Here is a 25,649-nt window from a genome sequence, read left to right as displayed (position 1 = left end):
ACAAAATCTGGAGCAGATTTGCACTGCAACCAATCAGCTTTTGTCTCATTCTCAAATCTTACCTGAGCAAACTGAAGATAGATGCTGATTGGTTACCATGGGAAACTGCTCCAGATCATGTCTGCCCACCCCCCCATTGTATTGGACATGACTTATTTTTAATAAGAAAAGGATAAGATTTTCTGAAATATGACACAATAACTGTATATTGTGACATGTCAGTAATTTTTCTATGCAGAATTCTAAAGCTACTGAAAGGATAACTTTAATAAGGATGAAAAGAAAATGTACAGATACTGCATGATAGGTGTGTTTTTGCATGTATACCATTATCTTCACAGAACCTTGCCAACATGTTTTAATAAAAATGAATTTTTTAAAAACATGTAGCACTGCAAGGATCTCAGTATTTTTTTTAATGTATTGACATTTTCACCAGCATAGCACAAGTGTCAAAAGGCCCCAAGTGGCATCACGCAGACTTGTTTTGTTACGACTTTTCTGCCATTTGCCATTTCTGAATATGCTGTTCCATATTTTGGATGCAATCTGATGGGAACACTCAATTTTCATAATGTTACCACAATCCTCATACCTTAAAAAGGCATTATTTGGGTGAACCTGGCTGGATTCAGCATAACTAATACTGGATCACTAATGTTAACATGTAGAAGCCTGGAAACAATCAGTTTGCTCTATGATTTAATAATTTTTGTTAGCAAATACTCACGTGAGTGCACCAGAGAAACTTTGGATCTTTCATGAGCGTTCTCTCCGTCAGCTTTTTATGAAACAAGTTGTATGCGTCCACATCCAAAGTATCCCGTAACTAGGATAAACAACAGAAGACACCATTAAAGCAAGCTTACCGTCTGTCAAGGTTTTCAAGCAAACCACACTAGTTTCAGTCTTCCTGAACATACAATCATTTAGCAAAACTGAAGCAGACAAAATCTGGAGCAGTTGCCCAGGGTAACCAATCTGCTTCTCTCTTCAGTTTGTTCAGTTAATATTTGAAAATGAAAGAGAGAAGCTGATCTGTTGCCATGCACAGCTGCTCCAGATTATGTATGCTTCAGTTTTGATAAATTCCCCTCAATATGTATAGAAGCTTGTGTTTAACCCATTGATGAGCAGAGGTCATTGATGCCCAGGCTAAATTCTATCAGCATCAGCATGTGTTGGTGTTGTTTTTTGCATACCTCAAATATATACATATATACAGAGTGGAAAATAATTATTTGGTCCCCTGCAGATTTTGTAGGTTTGACCATTTATCCCTAATGCTAAAGAGCTCAATTTTGTGTTTTTTTTGATTGCAGCACTTTATCCAATCCTTCTTTGAATCATTTAGATGTTCATTGGCAAACTTCAGACGGGCCTGTACATGTTCCTTCTTGAGGAGGGTGACCTTGCGGGCACTGCAGGATCTCAGTCCATGGCGGTGTATTGTGTTACCAATGGTTTGTTTGGGAATGTGGTCCCAACTACCTTGAGATCATTCACAAGCGCCTCCCGTGTAGTTCTGGGCTGATCCCTCACTTTCTCATGATCATCCTTACCCCATGAGGCCAAATCTTGCATCGTGCTCCAGACCGAGGGTGATTGATGGTTATTTTGTATTCCTTCCATTTGTGAATAATCGCTCCAACAGTTGTTTCCTTCTCACCAAGCTTTTTGCTGATAGTCTTGTAGCCCATTCCAGCCTGGTGCTGGTCTACAATCTTGTCCCTAACGTCCTTTGACAGCTCTTTGGTCTTGCCCATGGTGGTGAGGTTTGAATGGAAGAAAAAGTCTGTGGACAGGTGTCTCTTGTATACATAACGAGTTGTCATTAGGAGCACCTTCTTAAAGTGACAGGACTAATCTGTGTACCACATAGCCAGTCTGTGGGAGGAGCCAGAATTTCCTTTAAGAGAGATAAACTAGCGTCCTCCCGTCACCCAAAGCTCAGTGTATCGCGAGCTACAGCTTGCAGTATACTGAGACCGCCGCAGCCGGGACGGATCCCGACATTACTGTTGAGATCACCCAGCTGCGTGGTTGACCGCTGGCTCTGCCTATCTAGAGACAGAGCCAGCTGTGCCAGTCCCCCGTCCGTTCTGCCAGTCAGCGCTGGAGGAACGGAGCGGCGAGGAATCCCTGCAGGGAGCCGTGAGTGACACTCACGGGTCTCTGCAGGGAGATGATCGAGCGACGGTATGTGTTCACTCACTTCCCGATCTATTGAGCCGACCTGTGACAGTTTCATTGACATACGTCGGCTCGAACTATGAGGTTGAGTAAAAATCACTCACCTCATCGTTCCCCTTTAATTAACCACTTGCTGACCGGAGTGTTTATAGCCTCTTCCTGGCCAGGCAATTTTTCAGTATTCAGCGCTGCGGTACTTTGACTGACATTTATTCCGTCATGCAACACTGTACTGAAATTAATTTTATATAATTTTTTAGGGACAGATAGAGCTTTTTTTTGGTGGTATTTAATCACCACTGGGGTTTTATTTTTTTACTATATTAAAGGAAAAATTATTGAAAATTTTTAATTTTTTTTCCCCCCCCATTATGTTAGGAAACAATGATTATTATCCATATTTTTGGTAAAATATAAAAGATGGGGTCACGTCGGGTAAATAGACACCAAACATGTCAAGCTTTAAAATTACGCTCACCCGCGAAAATCGCAAAAAACTACCATACCCAAAATTGACCATAGGCGACGCTTTAAAAGCTTTTACAGCTCATCGGTTTAGTGTCATCAGTGATTGATGGCCCTAAAATTATTGCTCTCATTCCGACGTTCGTGACGATATGTAACATGTGCGGCGTAATGGGCGCAATACTAGTTTTCACACGTATGCGCACCCGACGCCTAAAATTTTAATTCTTTTTTATGTGTAACTTTACATTTTTGGGGGGGGAAACTAATTTTTTTTTCCACTTAACTTTATTGCTATCACATAGGGGGCTAAGAAAACACACCCTATGTGATAGCAAAAGATGCGACAGGTCCTCTTTATGGAGACATCAGGGGTTTCCAAGACCCCTAATGTCACCTAGGACACCCCTTAAGAAGCTGATGAAGCAGAGACCTGTTTCATCAGCTTCTCTCCAGCATCTGAAGCTGGAGAGTGACACAAGAATGCGGAAGTGATGTAATATACATCTACATCAGTTCCGCATTCTGACAGCGGAGAGGGGACCGGAGGGAGCTCGTGTACCGATCTCCCTCTATTCCCCTCTCAGAGAGCCACTATGCTGGTCCCGGGCTCGCACTGGGCACAGTGGAGCCCGGGACCGGCGTGATAGTGGGACGGGGGGAGCCGGGGAGGGAGGGGACCTCATACAAGCGATCCGCCGGCTCTTTAGCCGGCGGATCGCTTGTATGTTAACAGGCATCGCTGCCTGTTTTTAAATATCGGGCATTTCCCGTGTGCGAGGGGGCGTGGCTGAGCAGACGTCTAAAGAAGCCCGCTCAGATCTAGAGAGCTCCTGGACGGCCGTTTCAACAAATCCTGAACATAAACAGCCAGAATGTCATTAGTAAGGCGAATAGCTTAAATATTACTAATGATAATTAAGTGATATGAAGCAATGAAAGTCGTATCTTGTCATATAACTGCAGTGAGCGATGCTGATCGGATTTTATGTACAGTGTCAGGTAATGTGCTTGTAAGTTCCTTGAAAACTGATGGCCTATTAGTACTTTTGTTAAGTATATCTTGTAGTTAGAGGATGAGACAATCAGCAAACTGCTCAGTGGCTCCACATGTGCTGATACAGCTGAACAGCTCTTTGCTTAGGCTCACCAAGATATCCAGTGTAGAGAAATAATGCAGGAGTTCCCCCTCATCACTAATTTCAGGTTCCTCACATGCTGGACACACCATGTCTCTGATGTGTTTCTCCTTTACTGCAACTGTAAAGTGCATCCGAAAGCAGTCAGGGCAGATACAACACTCACATGAGGTGAGAGAGCGCATCTACGAAATAAAGCACAAGGGGTAAAATCACATCCAAAAATGGTCACTATACTTTTTCCAGGAATGAAAGGATAATGATGTTTGCATCTGAACAACTAGAGCAGGCGTAGGCAAACTCCGGCCCTCCAGCTGTGGTGCAACTACAAATCGCATGAGGCATTGCAAAACTGACAGCTGAAGGCATGACTCCCAGAGGAAGATGCATGATAGGATTTGTAGTTTCACCACAGATGGAGGGTCGGCGTTTGCTTTTCCCTGAACTAGAGCATTAATAGTCGTTTTACGTGAAATCAGGCAATATCAAGTTATACATGGTACAATTAATCACTTTCAACTGCAACTGTGACTGAGTGGATGAAGGTAACCTATCACCAACAGTCGTGATTGCTTCGCATTTCAATAGAAACAGTTATTGATAAGTTGCGTTGATTTGTTTGGTCTTTTTTGAGCTGTAAAACTGGTTGAAAGTAGTTGCCTGAAAATTGCAGTGTGTATTACTAGCACAGCTGTAAATTTATATAAGGGGAATTTATAAAAACTGGGACAGATTCTGCAGCAGTTGCCCGTAGTAACCAATCAGCTTCTCTCTTCAGTTTGTCCAGTTAGGCTTTGAAAATGCCTAACTGGACAAAGGTTTGAAGGCAATTGCTCCAGTTTTGATCAACTACCCTTATTGTTGTTTTATGGGCAAATGTGCGTGGTTATATCTAGACTAAACAAAGAAATACAGCATGAAAATAAAACATTTAGTCATCAAAGGGCTCAAAGAAGAAATCATACTTGTTGCCCATAGCAACTAGCCACATTCTCTCTTTTCTTCTTTCATACTGCACTGGTTACAGATATGGTCAACTACCTGTTCTTCCCTTAGATAACTTGATAAACAAGGCCTGTTATCTCTCTAGACAATCGTGGTCCGGATGCTTCTGTTAATACAGGAAGTCTGCAATCCTTCCTGCTGCTATGCATCGTAGTATGCAATGTGAACAAGTAACACACTGCATTGTGCAGCAATTTATATGCAGCTGTCCACAGCATTGTCTATAGAGTGAAAATGGCTAGACAGTTATTGTAATATTCTCTGACTTTTGCTGCCACTACTAAGGATGAGACAGTCCACTAAGCTGCATGCCATGAAAAGGTGGAGAACTGACTGACCTTGTTGCGGGGAAGCTCCCATCCGCAGACCGCACACTCCTGAGTTAGCATCCTCTTGATGAAATCACGGTCCTGAGACTCTCTTACTGCCTCAACAACATCCTGCAGGCTAAAGCGACCTTCACTTTCCTGAAGCAGCGACAGAGCCAGCTCAGCACGGCCCCAGCTATGTAGAGAATGTTCTGCAAGCAATCTTCGTAGAAGTGCCTATGAGAATACAAAGGGTTACACAATACTCTTTATAGGGAAACATTATAAAATGTATAGTTAAGAGATTGCAGCCTATCAGTGAATGTGGTATAAAACCTTGGTAGCCTAAAACTACAGTAATGTTATTAGCTCCTACTCGGGTAAAGGCCACAAGTAAGTTATACAACAGACATACCTGCCTATCCTTTGAATCCAGCTGCAAAGGAACTTCATCGTCTTCCCATACACGTTGGAAAAAGGGCTCTAAGAGTGGTTTTTGTAATAAGCAAAGTGCTCTTCCAACATCCCCAGCAGTTTCAAAGAGGGCAGCAACCACTTTATCCCGGTCTTGGAAACCCAGGGTGCATAGTTCTTCTACCTGAAGGTAACAACAGCAACAACATAAAGACTTCAGTCCGCAATGCTGAACAATGCCCGAATGACACAAACCATACGTGACTTACAAGCATCCTATTTAAAGTAGATAAAAAGCCAAAATTTAATGAATGGCCCAATGGTACCCCTGTTAGTTATTTTTGCACACATGTTCCCATTAATAAAAATGGCCATAAAAGTACCTTTTTTTTCCCCATGAGTTTTGCTGCAGTCACCTGACCGCTAACCCCTGGTCTGGGTCCTTTCTTAATGAGTGGGATGGAGATTCCTCTAATGACTGACATCAATAAAGAAAGTGACAATGCCACCTCAGACTTCGCAGAAGACTAGGGGAAAAGTCTGAGGTGCTGAAAGTAATGAAGCAGCAAATGCACAGTATAGGAAAAGTTTAACGTGCAAAGACTAATGCAGCAAGGTATGTGCAGTATAGGAAACGTAAAAGGTGTTGAGACATGAAGTGGTGAATGTGAAGTGGTGCATGCACAGTATAGCAAATGTTCAAGGAACAGAGACTAATAAAGCAGTGCATGCACAGTATAGGAAGAGAGGTACAGAAACGAATGAAGCGGCACTTGCGCAGGTGAATAAAGGTTCTACATGCCCAGAGTCTACTGAAGTAGTGCAGCTGACAACTCTTGGGGGGATCAATCATTTGTTTGTAGAGTGGTTGGTCTAGCACCGGAAACACATATATGACTAGGGAATACCAGCATTTTAAGGTTCACCCCTTTGCTATAACTTAAATTGATAAAAAATAATCATACTTTTTAAAAAACTATTTTGTCTGGAGAGATACTTTAACATAAACAACTGTCATTTTGTTTGTAAAAAAACCCCTATTTTTTACCTTATTTGCTTCCCAAATGCTGCAGATCTCTTGCAGCCTCCCTCTGAAGTCACTTACTGTCATATATGCATGCAATGGTTGCATGCCATTTCTCATGGCGGGTTTGTGTGCTGATGCAGCCAAATGTGGGCTCTAATGGAAGCCAGAGTAACAGGGTGTATATATGAGAGCACAATTGGGTGCAAGTGACAGAGCTTTGTTACCCTATAACAAAGTGCCTGCACAAGGACCCTAATGGCAGGATCAATAAGTATTATTTTAATAACTGAAGATTTTAAAATATTAAAAATGACTTGTGATCAAATTAACATGTTAAATATTATACGAGATTGTGATTATAGCGATTGGGTTTATATCTATTTTAGGATTACAGACCAATGCCAAACAATCATACAGAAAATAACTAATTACTTCAACGATGAATACCAAAAAGAGTCCTCAAATTTCTGTGATAATTCCACAGCAAACAAGATAGCTTGCGGTGAAGAGAAAATTCATTTTCTAAACTGTATTACTTTAAAGGGGAGGGCTTGCAGACGATTGGAATGCTGAGCGGGCAGTGTGCGCTTGCGCACACCGGCCCGTGCGGCTTTCGTCTTGCGATCGCGCTACCAACGTATGATTTTCGGCGGGTTTTCTAGCGTACAGGTAAGACGAACGTCGTGCGACTGTACAGTAAATGCGGTCGCACGCTGCCCATACACCTGCCGATTATCGTACGATCGCGGGATCAACCGCGATTATCGTACAATAATCATCAGGTGTATGGGCACCTTAACTGTGTGTAGACAGCATAGCATCTTTATTCACTCTAGTTAATGTCTCAAGCTGATTATCTGTTTATAGACAACCAGCATTTTGATAGCAGACCACACTGCTAGAAAACATGGAAAGGGCAGAGAAGTCTGGGCACTGGTAATATCCACTGAATTAAAGGCGTAGATTACCTTTCTGATCATGTTTCACAGTACACATACTTAGGATGTAATATCAAATATTGTCAGATCACAAGCCACCTCGGTACAGATATTGACTGTACCTGCAGTCTGCAGGAGTCAGAACATTGCACCTGTGATCTACTGATCATGGTTGCAATACTTTACTGGCTCCTATGCACACAAGAAAAATAAAAGATGAATGCACATTTTTTTGAATTTATGAAGAAATGTGCATTTATTATTCAACAAAAGGTGGAATCTTTAAATGTTTGGGAACTACTATATGTTATACTTTGGAAACAAACAGAATTCACTGTAGGCTGATGGCCTTAAAACACACACACACACACACACACACTACTGCCAAAAGTATTGGGACGCCTGCCTTTACAAGCACATGAACTTTAATGGCATCCCATTCCTCCAGAAGCGCATTTGTGAGGTCAGGTACTGAATTTGGAGGAGATAGTGTATATATAACCAAAGACCAGCAGTGGCCAGCACCTATCTTTGAGAGCTGTTAACAGTTGTTAATTTTTTTCACAGCACTAATTAATGTAGTCTATCTCCTATATTTTACTGAGAAACACTTGCTCTTTTAGTCCAAAGGCCCGGAGTCGATCACCACTGGCATCGTCAGAACTTATTCAACATTAATAAATGAGAAATCAAAGAGCATTTATGTCTTAATCATACCTTACTCCTCCGCTGTATAATACATAAATTCACAGTGTCCTCCATGTCACCTCCACTAGCCACCCATGAGGTACGTGCCTCTTCTGCTGTAAAAGCCCCCAAGTCAGATGCTGCTTTCTGGGCAACTTCAATCACTCGTTCCAGTACATAGGGAAGTTCTGTCTGTAGCCACCATAGGGGCACCTCAGCTCCAGAGTATTGGACTGCACTGTACACCTCTTCAGGGGACACACCATGTGCTTCTCCTTCCTGTTAGTTGGAAGAAAAAAAATTATAGAAACATGTTTTTAATCAGTTATGGATATTAGATTGGAAATAAATGCCCCAAAAAACGTAATCTACATATATTGGGTGTGTGTAGTACTAGCAGCCCCTCTTCCTCCCCTGCAACTCTCTAGGAGTTTTACTGGCAATTCTTAAAAGTCATTTTAAAAGCTAGGACTTTTATTTCCACAGGAGAAGATCTTTATGATCCTGTGTAAATTGACACTAAATATCCTCAGTGTCCAAAAGAATTAAGCAATGTTATTATTGCTTTATTGTAACTCGTCTAGTTCATTCATAGCAGATCACAGGGGTGGCCCTCATTGTGCATATAATGGTCAGTCAAAGCAACCTTGCAAATTAAAGAAATAAAAATTATTTCCTATTTTGAGAAAAAACACATTCCTATTTAAGCCTTAGTACTCATTACCATTAAAGGAGAACAATGGGGTCAGGGCTTTTCCCCATAGTTCTCCTTAGTGTAACGGGAGGACACAAACTAGCGCCCCCCGTCAACCTAAGCTCAGTATACCGCGAGCTACAGCCGGAGCAGATCCCAACATCGATGTCGAGATCCGCCCAGCTGTGTGAGTGACTGCTGGCTCTGCCTATCTAGGTTTTTATTATATCACATTTATTATTTTTATTATATCACATAGGTTGACAGGCCCTTAAAGGGAGAACTATGGGGTTAGGGCTTTTCCCCATAGTTCTCCTAAGGGTAACGGGAGGACACAAACTAGCATCCCCCCTTCACCCAAAGCTCAGTATACCGCGGCGAACTACAGCTCGCGGTATACTGAGACGCCGCAGCGGGAACGGATCCCGACAATTATGTCACTGCGTGAGTGACAGCTGGTTCTGCCTATCTAGAGGCAGAGCCAGCTGTACCCTCCCCCGTCCTTTCCACCAGCAGCAATACCTTCTCCAGGGTAGATCTTTTGGTTAGCTTTTCCCACACTTTCCATTTTGTTAAGAAGCGCAAATGACTGCTGCATTTCTTTCTCTGTAAACAAAAGGCTAGTCTTTTGAGGAAGGGGCATAGTTTTGAAGTGGTCCCTAGTATCTGTGCCATCTTTAGGTGGTGATGCATAATTTTCTCTTGATGGCTTCCGAGCTAGTCGAGGCCGGTCACAAACTGCGCACAGCACAGCAGAAGAGGGGTTCTGTAGGGTACATGCCTGGCACTCCCACGTGTCCTTCTGCAACTACAGCTCGCGGTATACTGAGACGCCGCAGCGGGAACGGATCCCGACAATTATGTCTGGATCCACCCAGCTGCGTGAGTGACAGCTGGTTCTGCCTATCTAGAGGCAGAGCCAGCTGTACCCTCCCCCGTCCTTTCCACCAGTCAGCGCTGGAGGATCGGACAGGGGAGGGGGGAATCCAGTCCCTCCCCTGTCACGGCTCTCTGCCGGCACTGGATCGAGAAGTGAGCGAGCGCCGGTATGTGTTCGCTCACTTCCCGATCTACTGAGCCGACCTGTGACAGTTTCATTGTCAAAGGTAGGCTCATATTATGAGGCTGAGTGAAAATCACTCATCTCATAATTCTCCTTTAAGCACAGAAAGACTTCTCACAATACCCTATAAAAGGAATATTAACAACTGGGTGCCCAAATAACATATACATTATTTATTGGGCACTAAAACAAAATGCAGTCCTTTCTCTGTATTTCCATACAGCTTGTAAGTCTGACGGTGACATATTTAGTATACTTGTATGTGAAGTCAGTGACTGGTTGGTGCCTACTAACAGATCTGTAATACACAATTCATGTAAAATGTAAGGTGAAGAAGTGACAAATTTCCATTACCTTAATTAAGGCCACTAATTTGGCACCATCTTCTTTTAGCTGCTTCTGCCTCATCTCCTCCTGGTTTAGTAATTGCTTCTGTGTGTCCGATATCTTTTTCTCCTCAGCAGGACTTGCCCCTTCACTTGTGCGGTCACACATCTCACAAACACGTCCACTGTGTGTGTTGTAAAAGGTGCAGTGGGAGCACTCCCAGCCCTGAAGATCATAGAACAATGGTCACACAAAGGAGCCAAACATAATATCATGGCACAAACTGGGTGCAAGCACCACCATGTGTTACCTCTAATTTTCTCATTTTCACTCCATGCTCAGGGATTGCTTTTGAGGATTGAGCAACACTGGCCAAACTGCTTCTTAAAGGAAGGGCTGGGTCATTGATGGATTTCTCAGACGTGTAAGTTTTATCCAAGATATCCTTTTTTTGGAAAGCAGCAATACCTTCTCCAGGGTAGATCTTTTGGTTAGCTTTTCCCACACTTTCCATTTTGTTAAGAAGCGCAAATGACTGCTGCATTTCTTTCTCTGTAAACAAAAGGCTAGTCTTTTGAGGAAGGGGCATAGTTTTGAAGTGGTCCCTAGTATCTGTGCCATCTTTAGGTGGTGATGCATAATTTTCTCTTGATGGCTTCCGAGCTAGTCGAGGCCGGTCACAAACTGCGCACAGCACAGCAGAAGAGGGGTTCTGTAGGGTACATGCCTGGCACTCCCACATGTCCTTCTGCAAGGACGTTTCTTGTAACATGCTGGACATGTTGTTGTTACAGCCACGAGGACGTTCACACCTCATACACAGCACCGAACCACCTCTGTTTACAGTACTGCAAGCCAGGCATTGCCAAGGAGGGCGCGAGGAAAGGTGGGAAATAATTTCCTCTTCCTTAACCCTTGAAGGAAAATAGAACATTAAGTATGCTAGATGGTCTTTTGCCATCTTTCCAATAAGTAAAACAAAGAAGTGTCCAGTACCTGTGAGTAGTGGGAATACCACAAGGAGAGCGCTGATGATGTGACCGGTTGGGGTGACAGTGTACTCGTTGATCACACCCCGCACAGAGGGTTTCATTACATGAAGTGCATAATACAGCAACGTTCTTCACACCACAAAGGCAGCAACCAGCTGAAATGCCTTATGAGACAATAACACAGTTTACTAAATGACTGTTTAGTAAGTGAAAGAGATCTAAGAAACTACCATGCAAGCAACAGAACAGTAAGACAAGATCAACAATACCTATTTTTGGCAACTATTTTGCAGAACACTGATACTCTTTCTTGTTCATTAAGGGAAACAGAAAGTCATATAGTGTCAGGTTATTCTGCTGCATACAGGACAATTGGATCATGGCAAAAAAGAAAAAAAACAACTGTAGGTCAGGCAACTGATGTCATAATGACATCATATTCCTGCCAGAATTACAGTCACAACAAGTACAGAATTCTGTCACTAAAGCTCATGAAGCCTGCTCAATAATCACACTATTAAATATTATATCCCGATGACACATAGCTTAACGATGTGTGGACAACATATCTTCCATTCTTCCTCAGAGGTGTCTCCCGTTCTCCAATTTCTTCCCAGTTTATCGTGTCCGTCTCTGGACCAGGTGCTGTCATTCAAGTGGCTCATAAGGTGCCTTCTCCTATTCAAAGGGTCCTCTGGGTAGTTCTCCTGGTTTGGACTCTGTTGAATACTATACTGGTACTGCTGTATCTCTCCACTGATAAAGAATGGGAGTCATTTGCCTGTCCAAGATAGGCAGATCGTACGTTTTTTTAAATACTTTACAACCCTCGCAAGACAAAGGTCTTGCGAGGGTTGTAAAGTGTATGGGCACCTTAAGTCAACGGAAGTAGCTGGATGATTCCATGAGTCTCAATCTTCCCAGGAATCTGGTTCCTCCCTACTGGTGACCTCTGGTCAGGGAGGAGAGGAGTACACTTTTGGGTGCACCTCTGGCCCTGCACTGTAGGTGAAGGTTGTTGAAGAAGGGTCCAGTGTATTACGGGGCTGTTGGCAGGCAGAACACTTTAGTCTCCTGCTGTAAATATCCTCAGACTATAATAGAGAATGTATCTAAAATGTCAGGGGAAACTGAGGCATGCTGGGAGTAGGAGAGGGTTATGCTGGGCTGGCCTACAGTTTTTTGTTTGCCAGCATCCAATCCTCCTGCATCGCCCGACAGTATTTTATTTTCTGTGTCCCTTAACCTTCCTGGCGGTAATCCCGAGTGTGGCTCGGGGTTCATTTTCAGTACCAAAAGCGGTAACCCTGAGCCACACTCGGGATTACACTGTAGCGTCACCTACCTTGTCCCTACGAGCCCCGCTGCGTCCTCCAGCCGATGCCGGCATCCGTCTTCCGGGTTTCTTCCCTGCGAGCGCAGGCGTCGCAGGGGGGTGGAACCAGAGGGAAATTCAAAAGTGAAAAATAGAAAAGAAAAAAAACTGACATAATCAGACCGCCAGGGAGGTTAATGGACTCCAGAAAAAGAATTTTAAAGTGATTTTTTTTTATATAACAGAACAAGCACACCATGTTGGTGTGTGTTCTATCAATATATATATTCACTGTTCACACAGGGCTATCTGCTTCATGCACACAGCTGAGCAACAAATATGTTTTTTAAAATGAAAATATCTGAAAGAGCAGTCTGTGACTCATATCTACCAATCAAATGGCCACTTCCATATTTTCAACAACAATGAATAGAAATGTTAGCAGATGATTTATACAGGCAATGCTATCAGAATGCAGAAGTCAATAGAATCCGCAACCTTTTCCCAAACATAGATTGTTTCCCATGTACAGATATGTGAAATATACATATTATGATGTCTTTTGACTGGAATCTCTGTTTCATGTCCAGAAGGTAACAAAAGGAGCATTTGTAATAAAAGTTGAAAAGACGGAAATGATTTAAACTACAAATAAGCTACATGATTACCTGAAGGGTGAGGTTGAGATACAGGAATGGAATCTGCAACCAAGGATGGCTATTGGAACAGAAAATAACAGATGTTTGTCAAAGGACTTTAAAATAAATATGTCATGCAAAAGGAAAACAAACTGCTGTTAGGTATAAAGTGCAGGCTCCTAGATATGAAGCTACCTCCATGTTCTCACTGCTATGCTGAATATCGGGCAATTATGATGGACAAATCTCCGACACTTCCTGGTAGTATCAATGTTTGCCCACCCTCTCCAATGCAATATTATTATATTACTATTGGCCAGTGAGACAGCCAATCATAATGAATGTCTAATAGGATTGTGTTGGAGGCTAGAAGGAGATGACCATATTCCTAACTGTAAAGACTTGGAGGCTACTGCACTTCTAGGTGCCTGCACTTTATCTGACCCCAGTGTTTTTCCTTATGACAAAGTTGCTTTAAAATCGTATTAAACTCTCAATATTTTTTCAATAATGATTCCAGATTAAATAAATATACAGTATATTACCCAGCAAAGGATTTCTTTACATTTTTGCCAAAACACTAAGTCACCATGTTTCCAAACAGCTCCAACTCTCTCAGCTCGGCTTCCCTGAATTTCCTGTCCAGTACAAGATCACAAGGGACAGAGCAGTCTGCAGCAGATGTTCCTCTACTAGCTTGGAGAAGGGAAGAGTGAGGATCAGTAGGGGCGAGGTCAATTACTTGACCTGTTGTGCCTGTGTGTTTGTGGAGACATTCACACATCTTACTAGCACACACAAGGGTGGCTAGAAGGTGCAAGGAGCCACCCTAAAACAGGATATCAGGGCCAGGGCTCAGGAGACCAGCTGATTCTGCAGGAAACTAAAAACTTTTAAACAAGGAGCAGCATTCATTGTAAATCACTCAATCAGCATTTTAAAAAGCTTACAAATTTGGCTTTAATATGACTTTATAGATGAACTATGGGCAGAAATGTATTTGCATTACTATAAATGTCATGTTTTTTCCTTTCAGCAGTTCCCCCTTTGTTTTCAGATAGGCCTGGTTCACACCTGAACGTTTTGTAGCGCGTTCAATGCTCGACGAACGCTCTACAAAACGTTTAAAATCCCATTGTATTCAATGGGTCTGGTTCACACCTTGCCGTATTTCCGCCCGTCCGAACGCGATACAAAACAGCCTACGCCGAAAGAAGTACATGTACTTCTTTGGGGCGTTTTGGTCTCGCGTTTCCATTGGGATACAGCCAAGTAGCCCTCGGAAACGTTTGCGGCGCGTTTTTTACCGCGAATCGCGGTAAAAACGCACGACGCAAAACGCGCATATTCAATACGCCTAGGTGTGAACCCAGCCTTAAAGATGTTTCCCCCCCGCTTCTGAAAGCAGTCATAAGAAGGGTTCTGTCCTCTTATTTCCATTTTATAAGAACTGGTTGCTAGCTATTCCCCAGCATTCAGTTTTAACATCCCCAGTGTAGTAGTTTCAGTGAGTGATGTAATTACATTATTGCCTGCTGTAGTGGGAGGACCCAGGAGTCTCAGATTGCTGGTCTAAACCAACCAGTATCATTGCATCATTTGATAGGCAATAAGTGGATCAGCCACCGGCCCCCAGTCTTGCCCACTTTAACTCCCATTCATGACTACAATTCCCATTGCTTGATATCAATAGTAGTTCCTCCAATCGACACTGCACAGTGAGGGGAAGTGATGGCCCACTTTGCTCGATACATCATCTGGGTGCCCAGCTGTGGTTCTCTCAATAAAAGCCGTCATCAAACAGTTTAAATAGGTATTTTTCTCTTAAATGATGATGTTTTAATATAAAACGTTGGCAGCTTTCTTATGCACCTATGTTGTGGAACTTATAGAACAAATTTACTTGTATCCCAGAGCTCAGCTTTAAGGCAAAATACACAGAAGAATATTTTTTCTTCAATGATAAGCCTATGTACAGCATATTTTCATGGTCTATATCAGCGGTAGAGAATTCAAATTCAAGGAGGTCCGGTGAACAAAATTTTCTTCGTGCCAAGGTCCAAATTGCGGTTCGGATACAATGGTCAGTCCGTGTTTGCACTGCAGTCCGCCATTTAGGCTGCATTTACACCAGCAGCTGCACTGCAACACATAGCTGCCTGTGTGTTTTTCCAGACACAGTGCTGATGCATTGATCCCGGGGCATCACACTTTTGTTTTTGTTAGAACTTTATTGAAATGTCACAAGTGATTATATGGCCCAGAGTGCCCCCTTACGTTAGGTGTCCCCATCAAAGTGCCCCCTTACATTAGGTGTCCCCATCAGAGTGCCCCCTTAAATTAGTTGCCCCCATCAGATTGCCTCTTTACATTAGTTGCTGCCATCAGAGTGCCCTTTTACATTAGATGCCCCCATCAGATTGCCTCTTTACATTAGTTGCTGCCATCAGAGTGCCCTTTTACATTAGATGCCCGCATCAGAGTGCCTCCTTACGTTAGTTGCTGCCATCAGAGTGCCCTTTTACATTAAATGTTACAATGTAATGCGGCACAGTGATGGGGACACCCCCATATCATAATAATAATGTTATCCATCAGAGTGCCCCCTTACATTGCTTGTCCTCAGAGTGCTGCCTTACCCCCCTTGTTTCTTGTATTTAATGTAAGGGGGCACTCGGATGGCAGCAACTAATGTAAGGGGTCACTCGGATGGCGGCAGCTAATGTAAGGGGGCACTCGGATGGCGATAGCTAATGTAAGGGGGCACTCGGATGGCGGCAGCTAATGTAAGGGGGCACTCGGATGAGGACAACTAATAAGTAATTGTTCCCACCAGAGTGCTCCCTTACACTGGTTGTCCCTAGAGTGCCCCTTTAAAATACTGCTGTGACATTCATTTGTTATGGAGCCTAAGGAGCCAGGAGGCCATGCTGGGAGGGAATGAAAAGAGGTGCTGGGAGGCTGGAATGGGAGGAGCCAGGAGGCGGGGCAGATTTCAGGCTGCAGGGAAGGACTGAAGAATATCTGGTTAATGCTGCGTGGGGAAGATTGCTGTGGTCCTAGCAGCCAATGAGTGAGGAGGAATGGGGACATGCGCTGGGTTATGGCTTGACAGTGGATGCGAGGCCAGTGCATCTACTGTCAGCCAGCCATAGCCTATTCATCAATTGTGGTCTAGATAGAACCGCTAATTAGTCTATGTCCGGCCCGCTATTGAGAGACCCATGGCCTACACGGTCATGTCAACCTACCTGTGGCAGTTTTCCTCCCAATAGTTCTTGAGTTGCTTCATCCTGGTGTGGGTGAGATTTCTGTAGAGGAAACCCATAACAATACAGGTCAAGTTCTAAAACCAAAAGATGCTAGCACATTTTGGGAAAAATAAATGGCGATACCAATCTTTACATCTAACAATGCAACACTCACTGAGATCAGCAGATTAAGCTCCCGATGGAGGAGAAGGACATCAGCAGTTACTGCAGCAACATTCGCTGTGTCTGGCGCTGGCATGGAATCTGGAAAGCTGAGGCCATCTGGAAGAGACTGCGTGTATCCATATAATGTCAACACCTGACGTCCACCCTAGAAGATGTAAAACTGGGTTATTAACAATATAGGACAATTAAGAAAAAAAGAATAGATATGTAAACAAAGAGGTACCATAGACAAAGTTAGGGTCGACCTGTCTCTTTAAATATGACCAATAATAAAGTGTATGTACATATCTTCAGATAAGTAGTGCCTTAGATGCTCCAAATCCCAGAGTGCCCCAACAGATAAAATTCCCACACTCTACAACACTGGTTTAGCCCTGAGCTGACCCTGTCCCTTCCCTCGCCTCCTTAATGGCTCATTGCTGTGAATTACAGTAAACCTGTAATTTCTTTAAACATAGCAACTCTCTTCAGGGATTGAAAGAGAACAACTACAGGTGTCTGTACAAATGTACACCCTGGAGCTTTTGAGCCCAAGGCAATTACATATGCAAATCTTGGACTTTAGTAGGGAAAGTTGAACTCTAGCCACCCTCACCCATATTTCACTAGGGTGATAATTAGCCAGTCCATCCGAGCTGTCAGATAGTTCAGGCCCCAATATTGTCTTACAAAATAATTTTTGCAAGACGATACTGCCATAAAAATGCTAGTCTGCCCCCCAACAAACAATATATGTAATACTTTGTTATCTTAAAGTGACAGTAAAGTCAAAAAATCCCCCCAATGCTAGTATATGCACTTACCTTAAATTATGTCTCTTGATCCGATCATCATCTTCTTTTCTGTAGTTTTCATCAGTCCCTCCTGCGCTGGTGTTGGTCTCGGATCCAGCGCTGACTGCTGCGTCTTCTGTCTCCCATGGAGCCAGTGCGGGTGCATGTTGCTGGGCTGCCTGCATTGACTTACCTTGTGTCTCTCCTCATCTCCCGGCCGAAGATCTGTACTGGGCATGCGCCCGCCCCAAGATCCTTTGTGGCTACCCGAGAATCTTCAGATTTTCGGAAGGGAGTTGCGGCGGAGACACAGGTACGTTTAAACCCTTTTGAAAAGTTTTTTGTTTTTTTTAATGTTTTTGCATATATCTACTGCTTGCTAGCAGTGGATATATGCAAAAAACCCTGAGGGTTTAATACCTTTTGTCATTAATCAAAGGGTTATCGCCGAAATGTGGAAATATAAAAACGTCTCTAGTCCATAAGGTGTATAAAGGTACGAGAGCTAAAGTGGTTAACATATAATACATCACCTCAATGGCATCTACTGTTGTCTTGAATACAGGATTGTTAAACTTGACGCTTCTCCAGAACTTGGGTCTGTGTGGTGAAAGAAGGTTCTTCCCATACTTCTCTAGTATATTGAGAGCTGTGATTACAGACCGCAGAGGCAGCCCCTAGGTCCATTTAGAGAAAAGAAAAAAAAAAAACAATGGTTAGGAAGATACCTCAGCTTCATTGATGCAACTTACAGTAATTACTATTATACTATACTACTATAATTAATTACTATTATATAGGTAATTATACTATAGTAGTATAATCCTTGACCAGTTAAAAATAATGCAAGAAAGAGGGGAAGTCTTCCTGGGTACAAGCTTAGTAAATATCATAACAAACAGAAAGGGTTAACATCTACCTGTGCTTCTCCTGGAATAAGACTCTGTAGATCCAGCCTACGATATCTCTCTTTAAGAGGGACGTCTAACATCTTGTCAAGCAGGTCAGTAGTTACAGTCTCTGGCTGGTTAATTAAAGCAAGCTCCAAAACATCTCTGAGCTGCTCCTTTGCCATGGCTCTTTCAATGTGGCCAACATCAAGAGCTAAAAAATAGAAAAGCTATTTTATTTCCATAGAGAGTCAGTTTTAATTGAAGATTTGGTGTTACAAAACTAAACACATATCCCCATAAATCTGTTATATTATCATGTGGTGTTTCACGAGTAATGGAAACTGTATGGCCATGTTTACACCTGGGCATTATTGAGCAGTAGAAGAAAAACGCTCCCAACACAAGAAATCCCATAATTTTCAATGGCCCCTTGCAACACCTGAGCAGCAAAACGCCAAACATGGGAAAAAAGTGCATGCGCTTCTTTTGGCAGTTTGCAGCTCATTTTTTTACCATAACTTCAATGGAAATGCCAGCAAACGTGCGAAAGAAGCATTTTGCCTTCTTGTGTGTTTGTCCATCGACTGCAATGTCTTTTGAGCTGCCAGTCAAGACGCTCGTCTTCATGTGCGCGGGTTTTGCGTGCGCAAAAATGTGCAAAACACGCATTCTAGTGCAAAAAAACGAGCAGAAACCATGCGTACAAACGTGCAAAAACGGGGCCTTATGCTGTAATGCAATACTTTATACTGTATATCATTATGTACAGTGTTATTAGCAGTGCTGGAGCTTGCATGATGCAAATATACTTTTAGTTCCTGGTAGCATAGCTTTACTCATAATCTTTACGCTTGTATGCAATTGCTTGATAAACCATGAAATATCAAGTTCAGCTGAAAGCCTTCTTTGTTATTATGTTATTTACTACTCTGTAAATGTAAATTCCTAGCTATAAATGTAGATTATTACCTAGGTAAGACTGATTACCATACATGCAAACATCTCTTTTCCCTTTACAGAGACAGAGATTAAACTGACATAAATCCCATGAACAGAGCTACAAATATTTATTCACCAAATAAAGAGTAGAGCTGTTCCGATACTAGTGATACCGAGTATGCTCCCGCTGCCGCCTGGCATCAGGAAGCCAGGCGGCGAGTCAGCACACCGCTGCCTGGCTTCCTGATTGGCCGGGGAAGCCGGTTCCATGCTCCCTCATCACCAGGGAGAATGGAGCTGGCTTCCTGGCCAATCAGGAAGTGTGTGTGGGGAGGAGGGGGGGTAAGACTCGCCCTCCCCCCCGGCTTCCTGATTGGCCAGAAAGCCGGCTGTATGCTTCATCGCCTGGTGACGAGGGAGCATGGAGACGGCTTCCTGGCTATTTGGAAAGCGAGTCATTATACACCGCCTGGCTTTCTTAATGGGACTTACGTTATCAGTTCGGCTAATACCCAAAAAAAAATATCCGTATTCGCTACCGAAAAACCGGTATCGGTGCATCCCTAGTTCCAAGTTCCAATACTAGTATAAAAATATAAACATGTGGAAAAGACGGATAAACTGCCCAGAAAACAACCTGTATGCAGCTTGTATTCAACAGTCTATTAGCAATATACTATATATTGCATGGGTTAGGTCAGTTACTGGACTGAGGTCAACAAAGCCGACTAAATGCTGCAAATCTCTTAACTGTAGGCTGAAAATGGCATTTAGAATGTTGGTGTCAATCAGCCCAATCTAAGATTTCAAGCTGAACTCTGGGAATATGAAAAGACTACCTTTGTTCTGGGGCTCCCCCCAGACTGCAAGGGTTAAACGTCAGTTTTTGCTTAGGGTGCCAGGAACAAAAGGTGTTACAGATAGTAGAAATACTTAAACTCCATTTTTACATTAGCTTCCTGTAGTTCCCCAATACTTCTACTGTACCTTCCACTGTCCAATTAGGATAAACTCTGTGCCATCCTTCTGGCTATACAATATGGCAGGGGTATGTGAATCAGGCTGAACAGAATTACAAATATTCTAGAAGGCAATGCAGTTTATATGCATGTATTTACATTTTGCATTTAGCCGTTTGGGCATAATGCAGCTTAATGACAGGAATTTCCGATCAGAGACAGAAAATGTCTACATCCTTTAATTTTTGTCATCATCTACCACCTACAAATCCCTCACATGGTAGTACAAAGTTCCTGCTAGAATTGATTTTTCCCCCCCAGATTTTCCTATCCTGCTCCTTTGTAATAACCTTCTTGACTCTTATCCAGACTTTTTAAACTGTGTTGTCAGAGGTGCCCATGGACTGCCCTATTATATGCCAATATAAAACAATATAAGCATCAACAAAAGGTTATCCACGTTTGCCTTATTCAGCAACAAAACAAATTGTAGACTTTCTCTCTGTGACGTCACAATGCACTCTGTGCCTTACCACAATCCCTCCAATTTGTACCCTACTCCCCACCAGCCCTATCTATATTTCTTTATTCTTCTTCTTATCTGGATCCTAACTTTCCTAGCTTACTATTTTAATGTCCATTACGTGTACCTTGCTATCCACTATTTCTATCTATATATCTACCAATCTATCTCCTATACCGACATGTATGCCAATTATTCTGATGTCTGTACATCCATTTGGTAGGCTTGTACCACAATAAAATCTTTGAACTGGCCACACTGCAGCTGTGTGTACAGTTTCTTACACATAGGGGTGTATTTATAGAACATATTCAGAGCAATCAGCTCTGCAGAGATCTTAGACCCCATTCACACTGAGCTACATCAGCGCTGATTGAGCTGAGCGACTCAGAGACATTGAGCTACAGTGCATATTGTTGCGCTATGTAGCGCTACTTTTGGCATGGACTTCGTAGCTGCTACATTGGGCTATAACCAATCAAAAGCGGTCTTGATGTAACATAATTCCTCTTCCTGTTTCCTGCTTATGTTCCTTCTTATATTTCTGTGCAAAAGTGACACATCTAACAAATTCGTGCGACATTGAGCTACACCAGGGGTAGCCAAACTCCGGCCCTCCAGCTGTGGTGAAACTACAAATCCCATGATGCATCTCTCTCCGGGAGTCACGTCTGGGGCTGTGAGAATCTTGCAATGCCTCATGGGATTTGTAGTTCCACCACAGCTGGAAGGCCGGAGTTTGGCTACCCCTGAGGTACACCATTGATTGGGCCAAATCGCACGAAATCCGCCGAAAAATAGGTCATGTTCAAGCGACAAGCTTGAGCTACAGGCGACATTGAGCTGTGAGATGTGAACAGCTCCATTGAAATGCATTGGACAAGCTACATTGAGCTGATGTTTGGGCGATTTTTGAGCTGAAAGCGCGCTACAAAATCGCTCAGTGCGAATGGGGTCTAAGTGTTAGATCTGCACTGCATCATGGTCACTAGATGGAGACGAGGAGCATTTCCAGGTTTCTAAAGTGACACCTATTCAGCGCGTTTTAGGCACGTCTTTTTGAGCGTTTTTCTTCTGCTTATGTTAAGTCGCAAAGTTGAAGCAGCACATTATTGATCTCATCTCCCTGTCATTCTACTCCTATCAGCATGCACACTGCCCCACAACAAACCGGACTGGCTCCTTTTGCAGCTTTCCTTCCCCCTCTCTCGGTACCCTGCTGTACAGGGACTACAAGAGGCTAATACCAAATCAAATCCAGGGACTTACACTGCTTGCATTCAAAACTATACATTACATACGGCATTGATGATCACAGAGCTGCATTCATTTGTGTCTTTTATATCTGCCTGGAGTTCAGCTTTAATCTAAATAACTGTACCTTAGTAAGTTGGAATAGGCTTTGTACAAGGTAGTGTGGGGGAGAGAATATGAATATACAAAAAGTCTACACAGCCCTGTATAAATAAGATAAATCACTTTGCAATTTTTTCCACCTTTAAAGTAACACTAAACTCAGCAGTTAAATCTTAAAAATGCATCCAAGTACTGAACTATTAACAAAAATGTATCTTATTTGTGTATCACTCGGCTGTAGATCCTCAAATCATCTCTGAATTGGTGCTGACACTGTCCTTCCTTCTGGAGGGTGGCCACTTTTGTTCCCCATGGTCCCTATGTGTGTTGTAAAGTAGCCACAAGCTCACTCCTGTGATGGACTACAATCTCAATACTAGATAACAACTAATCGATTAAAACGATTATAATCGATAATGAGAATCGTTGTCAACGATTCTCATCATCGGTTAGTTGCTGCCGCTCTGCTTGTCCGTTCTCCTCCACGCTGGTGCTGGCAGCAGCGGTCTGTGTTCCATTCAATCCCTGCTGCTCTCACCGCCTGTATCGGTAGAGGCATTAGGGACACAGATCACTGCAGCCGGCACCAGCGGGAAGGAGAGACCGCTGTGACTGCATTTCCCCGCACCTGTGCTGCCGCCCCGGTCCTTCTCTGCCTCCTGTGCCTCCTCTGCCCTGCCCCCAGTCTCTTCTGCATCTACAGGCTGCCAGCCATACCCAGCCTGCTATTGGATATTTTAAAATGCAATAGCCAATACCAGGCTGGCTATTGCACCCACCCACTGCCTGCGGTCAATCAGCAGAGGAGGACCTAATGGAGAAATGCAAACAAATAAAAAAAAATAAAGTTAAATAAACTAAAATTAAAAATAGAAAAAAAAATATTTTTAGTGCGTTATTTTAAATAAAAGTTTGGTTATTCTATTATATTGGCTTAGAGTTTTACAATTCACATTATTTTAAATCCATTAAACTAAATGTCTAATATAATACATACAATTATTTAAAAAAAATACACAATACCTTTCACATATACATATCACTTTTATATGTTACCTATCTTATATACATAGTATTTTTATACATGATACCCTTCATATATACATAGCACTTTTATATACACTATACCCGTCCTATATACATAGTACTTTTATACATAATACCTTTCACATATACATAGCACTTTTATATGATAGCTATCTTATATACATAGTATTTTTATACATGATACCCTTCATATATACATAGCACTTTTATATACACTATACCCGTCCTATATACATAGTACTTTTATACATAATACCTTTCACATATACATAGCACTTTTATATGATAGCTATCTTATATACATAGTATTTTTATACATGATACCCTTCATATATACATAGCACTTTTATATACACTATACCCGTCCTATATACATAGTACTTTTTATATAACATACCTTCCCTATACACATAGGTTGATGAAAGACAGATATATTAGAGTATAGAAATAAATGGAATAACTCAGTGATTGGATAAAACGTAATTACTTGTAGTATTGAATTACATGTATTTCATCACACCAGGAAGAGGGACAATTGAGGGAACATGTTACAGCAGGATCCCCCATTGGGGACAGCTGGGAGCTAGGTGTTAGACTTCCCCATTGCCCGGCTCCTCTAAACGCTGGGACCTGTAGTCCTACAGAGTGTTGACATTAAAGCAGCACAGCCTTGTTTCACTTTCTATCAGCAGCTTCCCAGAGCTCTGTACACGTTTATTCTTCAACTCAGATCCCCAGACACCCCCTCACCTCCTTTCGGGGTGTATTATGACCCCCCACCAAGCTAAGGACGTACATACCTGCTCTCTTCTTTCTCTTCTCCTACTTCCTCTTCCTAAGAAGAGACAGCAGTCTGACCAATCACATGACACAGTGCGACACCTAGTGGCCGGAGGAATTATTACACCCATCAAATGACAGCTTGGATCATGGACAGCGTTTACTGCAGCCCTACTCAGCGGGGGTTCCTCCAGAGGTTGCTAGGGGTTCCTTGAGCGATTTCTGCCTTTCAGATAAGTGACCACTGACACCAATTATCTTTTTTTTAGCTATTTGTAAGGAGCATTCTTCCAAATGACCACTAGTGTAAGGAGCATTCTTCCCTTGGATGGAATATTATTAACGGTCACAATTAACGATTTAAACAAAATACTTTGTAAATAAATCCCGTTTCCTCGATAATATTGGTCTGTGCGCAAGCGCAGATGCTGAGGTCAGCAAATTCAACTACGTCGGTGTTCTCGACAGACCACCGGTATCTGCGCTTAGGCTGGGTTCACACCTAGGCGGATTGAATATGCACGTTTTTCGCGCGTTTTTTACAGCGATTCGCGGTAAAAAAAGCGCGAAAGACGCGCGTTTCCGAGGGATACTTGGCTGTGTCCCAATGGAACCGCCCGACCAAAATGCCCCAAAGAAGTACATGTACTTCTTTGGGCGTAGGGCGGTTTCCCGCACGTTCGTACTCGCGGAAAACCGCCCAGATGGGAACCATGCACATTGAAAATAATGGCATTTCCCTGTTTGAGCGTTTTTCCGCGAGTACGAAAGCGCGGAAAAACGCCTAGGTGTGAACCCAGCCTTAGTATCTGGGCATTATCACGAGTATAAGTACTCGTGAAAATTCCCAGTATTGGCAGTGGTAAGGTCCTACTTAAAAATATAATGCATTGCTGACACTTGTAGTCCCACATAGTTGGAGCTATTCTGCATTGCTGTATAATCATCATACATCAATGCAGAATACCACCAGCTATGCATAAAAGTGAGCACTATATCAGCAGCATCCCACACACAAACACACTTCCCCGCGCCCCCCCCTTCCCACTCCAGTGATCCTCCATATCTGCCCCTGTTGCGATCCTGCACGTCTTCCCCTGCTCCAATCCTCCACATCTGTGCATGATGGGATCCTCCACATTCGCCCCTGCACATATGCCCCTGCAGCGATCCTCCACATCTGCCCTGCTCAGACCCTCAGCATCTGCCCCTGCTGCGATCCTCCACATCTGCTCTACTGCCATCCTCCACATCTGCCCTACTGCGATCCGTCATATCTGCCCTGCTGCATTCCTCCGCATCTGCCCTGGCGCGATCCTACGCATCTGCTCCTGCTGCAATCCTCCACATCTGCCCTGCTGAGACCCTCCGCATCTACCCTGCTGAGATTCTCCACCTGAGACATCAGGCCGACACCCCAGAGCAGAGCGGCAGCACAGAGTATGTATAAAATTCATTTACTATTCTGCATTGCTGTATAATATATTGCTGGGATTTTTAGTCCTTGATAGACGGTGCCATTTTGCATTGCTGTAAAATGTATTGCTGGGATTTTTAGTTTTCTATAGCTGATGGTATTCTGCATTGCTGTGCAATGTATTGCTGGGATTTGCAGTCACCTATAGCTGATGCCATTCTACATTGCTGTATAATGCATTGCTAAGATTTGTAGTCCTCTATAGCTGGTGGTATTATTCTACATTGCTGTATAATGTATTGCTGGGTTTTGTAGTCCTT

The 25,649-nt window shown here is 43.0% G+C and overlaps 1 protein-coding gene across 1 annotated transcript in view; it reads right to left on the bottom strand.

Annotated features, from left to right (window-relative positions):
- The window catches only part of RNF31 (ring finger protein 31), a 28,482-nt gene extending 9,967 nt beyond the window's left edge, over window positions 1-18,515 (bottom strand). Inside the window, exons 1-13 of the mRNA XM_018569638.1 lie at window positions 18,335-18,515; window positions 17,949-18,092; window positions 16,632-16,787; window positions 16,457-16,516; window positions 13,236-13,284; window positions 11,257-11,416; window positions 10,721-11,174; window positions 10,288-10,485; window positions 8,207-8,455; window positions 5,526-5,708; window positions 5,141-5,347; window positions 3,809-3,982; window positions 731-829 (exon numbers count right to left, since the gene is read on the bottom strand). Coding sequence (XP_018425140.1) covers window positions 731-829; window positions 3,809-3,982; window positions 5,141-5,347; window positions 5,526-5,708; window positions 8,207-8,455; window positions 10,288-10,485; window positions 10,721-11,174; window positions 11,257-11,416; window positions 13,236-13,284; window positions 16,457-16,516; window positions 16,632-16,787; window positions 17,949-18,092; window positions 18,335-18,490 — 2,289 coding nt within the window. The 5' untranslated portion in view covers window positions 18,491-18,515. The remainder of the gene's footprint in view (window positions 1-730; window positions 830-3,808; window positions 3,983-5,140; window positions 5,348-5,525; window positions 5,709-8,206; window positions 8,456-10,287; window positions 10,486-10,720; window positions 11,175-11,256; window positions 11,417-13,235; window positions 13,285-16,456; window positions 16,517-16,631; window positions 16,788-17,948; window positions 18,093-18,334) is intronic.
- Between the last annotated feature and the right edge of the window lie 7,134 nt (window positions 18,516-25,649).

The sequence above is a fragment of the Nanorana parkeri genome, unplaced genomic scaffold (genome assembly GCF_000935625.1).
Source record: "Nanorana parkeri isolate BGI_ZX_2015 unplaced genomic scaffold, ASM93562v1 scaffold1371, whole genome shotgun sequence".
In the NCBI taxonomy this organism is placed as follows: Eukaryota; Metazoa; Chordata; class Amphibia; order Anura; family Dicroglossidae; genus Nanorana; species Nanorana parkeri.
This window is presented reverse-complemented; position numbering and strand designations above follow the sequence as displayed.